The sequence below is a fragment of the Clinocottus analis genome, unplaced genomic scaffold, assembly GCF_023055335.1.
Source record: "Clinocottus analis isolate CAN_PGR_092001 unplaced genomic scaffold, fCliAna1.0.p SCAF_16, whole genome shotgun sequence".
Classification (NCBI taxonomy): Eukaryota; Metazoa; Chordata; class Actinopteri; order Perciformes; family Cottidae; genus Clinocottus; species Clinocottus analis.
The window spans coordinates 14,958,413-14,963,141 of NW_027175887.1; the positions used below are offsets into that span (position 1 = coordinate 14,958,413).

Here is a 4,729-nt window from a genome sequence, read left to right on the forward strand (position 1 = left end):
TCATAATAATATTAATTAAACAATTTGCATGCTAATAGGGTAACAATTATCGCAGCTTCTGTTGAGAGATTCAGGTTATTACAACATGCCAATCCGGGTGCCAAGGGGTCAGGGAATGAGTGGGGTGCGAAATTTCAACTCTGATTAACATTATGACAGCGCCAGACTTGGGATAAATAAAGTCGAATTAATTATTTGAAAACCTAATGAGCAGATATAGGATTTAGGCTGGTCACATAGTGAGTGCAGGGGTCTCACAAGTGGAGCTTTCCAATTTAGGTCCCTGACAGGAGACGTTGTGGATGCCTGTAATGCATATATGAGTGTTTTAGTTGCTATTTTGTCATTGGGTTATATTGTCCTTTTAGTAGTCCCTTTATTTGACTCGTATATTGTGTTCACGACACAGCGTTGGTCGTAACTGGAGCCTTGTAACAGTAAAATATTATAGTTTCCCCTCTCGCTTTGTGCCTTTTAGCAATAGCTCAGCTCTCCCTTTGCACACAGCAATATTTCAACACGCGCTGTATTTGTTTTACGCACTGCACGTGCACCTGTCTGATTGTAAAGCTTTAATGCATTTAAATGATGATCCATATGTGACGTGGGGTTTATCTTAACTCAGTGGCATGCCAGAGTGTTAATGCTCAGGGACCCGCAGGGGAAGGCTGTCCATATCCTTGAAGGAAGGAATGTAAAAACAAAATCTTATTATCAGTTAATATTGTTTTCCCCCTTGAAAAAATTAAAAATAACAAGTTTTCACTTGTTTTTCCTGCTATCCCAAAGAGGTGTACCAATAAAAAAAGCTAATAAACCACCATATTCAACACTAATAATGAGCATGGACATGCTATGGCTTTAACTTGTATAAAGTGTGATATTTCGTGCTAAACATCTGGTCTAATATTCATATATTTGCAGGTCCGCCACTGAACAAAACGTCCGGAAGCCTCTGGCCTCACCGATCCGCCTGCAGCCTCCTCTTCCCGGGCTTCAGTGAGCCCTTCCTCCCGGTGGGTCCCCCGTGTAGTTGCGATGTAGTTCTTATCAAAGCCCTCCTGTCTTGTTGTGACAGCTCTGATATTGTTTATTGAGGTGGATGTCAGCTTTAATTAGCAATCGATACGGGGAGAGTTTGCAGAGCGCGCCTCTGACGTCAGCGTCCATTACCGCTTCTCATTGGGTCTCATATTCCCAGAGCCTGGGCTAATTATTGGGAGGTTCATGTGGATAAAGTACAGCTCATCCCTCCCTTCACATCATGTCCCCTGCTCGTTGGCCACACTCGCTGCATGCTTTTTAAATTCCCATCACCGGCCTCCAGACGTCGTTTCCTCTTGCCTGCGGGATGATGGACAGCAGGATACTGGATCCACCTCACGCCCAGTTCGGGGGCTCACTCGGCGGGATGGTGGGCTTCCCGTACCATCTGAGCCACCATCACGTTTACGAATTAGCCGGGCATCAACTCCAGTCCGCGTCCGCGGTCCCCTTCTCAATAGACGGATTACTTAACGGCTCCTGCACGGCTTCGGTGGGTAGTTCCAACCCCCTCTTGTCTTCGGGCTGCGGGATGAATGGAGATAACCATCAGTACAAGCTGACAGGTAAGCCACATTGTGTTTGTATACACGCCGCGCAATAACACCTCCTCGCCGGCTGTTTGCACGCAGAAAGACACAAAGACACAAAGACAGGATATTGCGATACAAGTTCTCCTCTCGGCGCCGCTGCTGTTTAAAGGGCACGCGGAAGAATCCGCATCCAGAGGAGCATCCTCCCGACTCCCACCTCGTTCCCGTCTCCGACAGCTGAAGATGTACACAGCGAGGAAAGAAGGGGAAAAAAACAATGTTCCCGTCAGATCCGGAAATAGTCGCGCGAGGGAAAGCCTGTGTTAACATGCGAGGGTTTCAGGAAAGGCGACAGATTTGTTAGAAGCTGCAGGCTGCGTGCGCGCGCGTGTGTGTTTATGTATATGCATGTGTATGTGTGTGTGTGTATACAGACTGCAACATCCCAAATGCAATCCCCTTCTTCAGCTGTAAAGTTTGCAGAATGACCCACACGCGCATGAAACCAGTCCAGTTCGTATTGTGTTGAAATGTGGTAATTTAAAAAATATTTATACAGATTTATAACAATATTGCGAGCGGCGTTTTTGTTTACATTGTTTTCCTCATTCTGCTGTCAGACTCGGGGGACCCAGACAAAGATAGTCCTGGTTGCAAGAGACGGAGAACTCGCACAAATTTCACTGGCTGGCAGCTGGAGGAATTAGAAAAGGCTTTTAACGAGAGTCACTACCCCGATGTGTTCATGCGGGAGGCGCTGGCTCTGCGGCTGGATCTCATAGAATCAAGAGTTCAGGTAAATATGCGGTGTGTTCAGTGTGTTCCCTCGTACATCACTGTACGCGTGTTTGTGTGTGTGTGTTTCTTTATTCCTTTGTTTATTATTATGTCATGCAAAGGCTCAGCGTTTCAGTTTATTGGTCCTATAACTGATAGATAAAAATAGTAGAAACCTCCAGGTATTAAATTTGGTTCATAACAGGACACCTTGTAATAATAATATCAATAATAATGAAGAAATAACCAAAAGGACCCACTAGATGGATGTGTGTTGTTTGACCTTTCCATAGGTTACGTTAGTCCAATAAATCAATTTTAATTACACCTTCATTTTGAATTTCTTTAACGACATAATTTCCTTCACAAATCTTGGCGTTATGTTTGTCAAATATATTAACATCTAAAATCTAAAAAAAATACCAAATGTATACAGACCTCAATTATGAACTTCCCAATAAACCTTGTCTCATAGAATAATATTACTGTTGATAAATTTTTAAAGTGAAATTGCTTAATTAGCTTTACATAGGAAATAAAATATATTTAGACCTCTAAATCCAAACGATATTTTAACTAAATGTAAAGCTTCTCTTGTGAAGCTTCACTCTAATTTATTGTCGCTTGTGTGCACAGATTTCTAATCAAAGGCCTAATTAAAGGCCTGCATGGAAAACAGCGGAAGGTGCCACCTCACTATTTGCTTAATTACCGTATTGTTAAAACAGACACTTTTTTTTCTTCCTCCTCTAATTAATTTTGCAGTGACAGAACATTACACACTTTCCCCCCTTTTTCTCTCTCTCTCTCTCTCTCTCTCCTCCTGTCCCTCTCTGCAGGTCTGGTTTCAGAACCGCAGAGCCAAGTGGAGGAAAAAGGAGAACACAAAGAAAGGTCCGGGTCGACCCGCGCACAACGCGCACCCCACCACGTGCAGCGGGGAGCCCATGGACCCGGACGAGATCGCCCGCCGGGAGCTGGACCGGATGGACAAGAAGAAGCGCAAGCAGGAGCGACGGCTGCTCAAGTCCCAGAACAGGCTCGCTGCTGGGGATTTATTTCACACCCCGGGCTCGGACAGCGACAGCGGCTTGTCGCACGTGACCGACAGTGACCACACGGGCCCGCCTTTTGACTCTGTCGGGGGGTCGAGCTGCGACCAAACACCTCACCCTCTCCAGACCCAAAACCACAACCAAAGACACTTGGACCGGGATGCCGGCGGCTCCGAGCTGGACTCGCCCGACGCCATCGTGCACCGGTCCAGCCTGTGCTCCGGCAACGGCGCCTCCAGCGTGCAGAAGCTCAACCCTTTCAGCGTCGAGAGCCTCCTTTCGGACTCCAGGCCGAGACGCAACCCCGCGGCCTTACCCTCCTCCCGGCCTTTGATAGGGAAAGGACACTTCCTGCTCTACCCCATCACGCAGCCGCTTGGATTCATTGTTCCTCAGACTGCTCTGAAGACAACAACAACAATAGCAGCAGCGGCGGCGGCGGCGGCGGCGGCAGCGGCGGCTCTCCATGACATTGACCCCCCAGCGGAGAGAAACCAGACCAGCGTCCGCTGCGGCGGCCCTGCCGGATGTAGGAGCAGCTCTCCGGACCCTGCAGACGCCTCCCGGAAGGGACAGGTGGGATCCGAGGACCAGACTCGTTCACCTCACACCAGCCCGCCCCGGGCCGCCTTTTCCTCTGGCAAAAGCACTCAGACCTCTGTTATTTGCAGCGAACACAGTCCGACACTCATTAGTAAGCCTGTCGATGCGGACAGAAAAGAGCATTTAGAGATCAAGGAGCACCCCGACCACCCCGAGTGTGTCCTCAGTGACAGTCCAGCGGAAACAAAGACAGACTCTAAAGAAGATGTCGACATGGAATAAATGATTTGGGGTAAACTAAAACAAAAAGAGAGAGTAAAAAGAGCAGAATCACACTGATATAGCATCTAAACGACATCTTCCATTAGGCCAAAGCTTCACCAGAAACCACATCTTTGCATCTAATCTAGGTTTCCCCCACTTTGCTGTTAATTTGACGATGTTGTCTCTCTCTCTCTCTCTCTCTCTCTCTCTCTCTCTCTCTCTCTCTCTCTCTCTCTCTCTCTCTCTCTCTCTCTGCGCGTGTGTGTATGTGTGTGTGCGCGTGTGTGTATGTGTGTGTGTGTGTGTGAGAGAGAGTGAGGAATCTCTAGATATCCTTTAATGTGTGATAACTTGTCGAGAAAAAAAACACAAGACCACGAGACCAACAGAAATCCTCAAGAGCTGTAAAAAGGTATTATACTATTTATATATGTACGTTTTTTCTTAAATAAATCTATTGTATACAAGCACCTCAAACCGTGTGAGACCTTAAATAGCAGCACACACAGTGCA

General features: G+C 47.0%; 1 protein-coding gene across 1 annotated transcript; it reads left to right on the top strand.

Moving 5' to 3' along the window:
* The first annotated feature begins 1,287 nt into the window (after positions 1-1,287).
* Positions 1,288-4,509, top strand: uncx (UNC homeobox). The gene is made up of 3 exons (XM_068579081.1): positions 1,288-1,610; positions 2,198-2,373; positions 3,194-4,509. Exons 1-3 carry the CDS (start codon positions 1,352-1,354, stop codon positions 4,232-4,234), a joined length of 1,476 nt encoding a protein of 491 aa, XP_068435182.1. The 5' UTR covers positions 1,288-1,351; the 3' UTR covers positions 4,235-4,509.
* The last annotated feature ends 220 nt before the right edge of the window (positions 4,510-4,729 follow it).

Excerpts from the sequence above, each read along its gene's own strand:
- uncx (XM_068579081.1), top strand. The coding sequence starts at position 1,352 with ATGATGGACAGCAGGATACTGGATCCACCTCACGCCCAGTTCGGGGGC. Across the intron at positions 1,611-2,197 it reads CCATCAGTACAAGCTGACAG|ACTCGGGGGACCCAGACAAA; the intron begins GTAAGCCACATT and ends TTCTGCTGTCAG. Across the intron at positions 2,374-3,193 it reads TCATAGAATCAAGAGTTCAG|GTCTGGTTTCAGAACCGCAG; the intron begins GTAAATATGCGG and ends CCCTCTCTGCAG.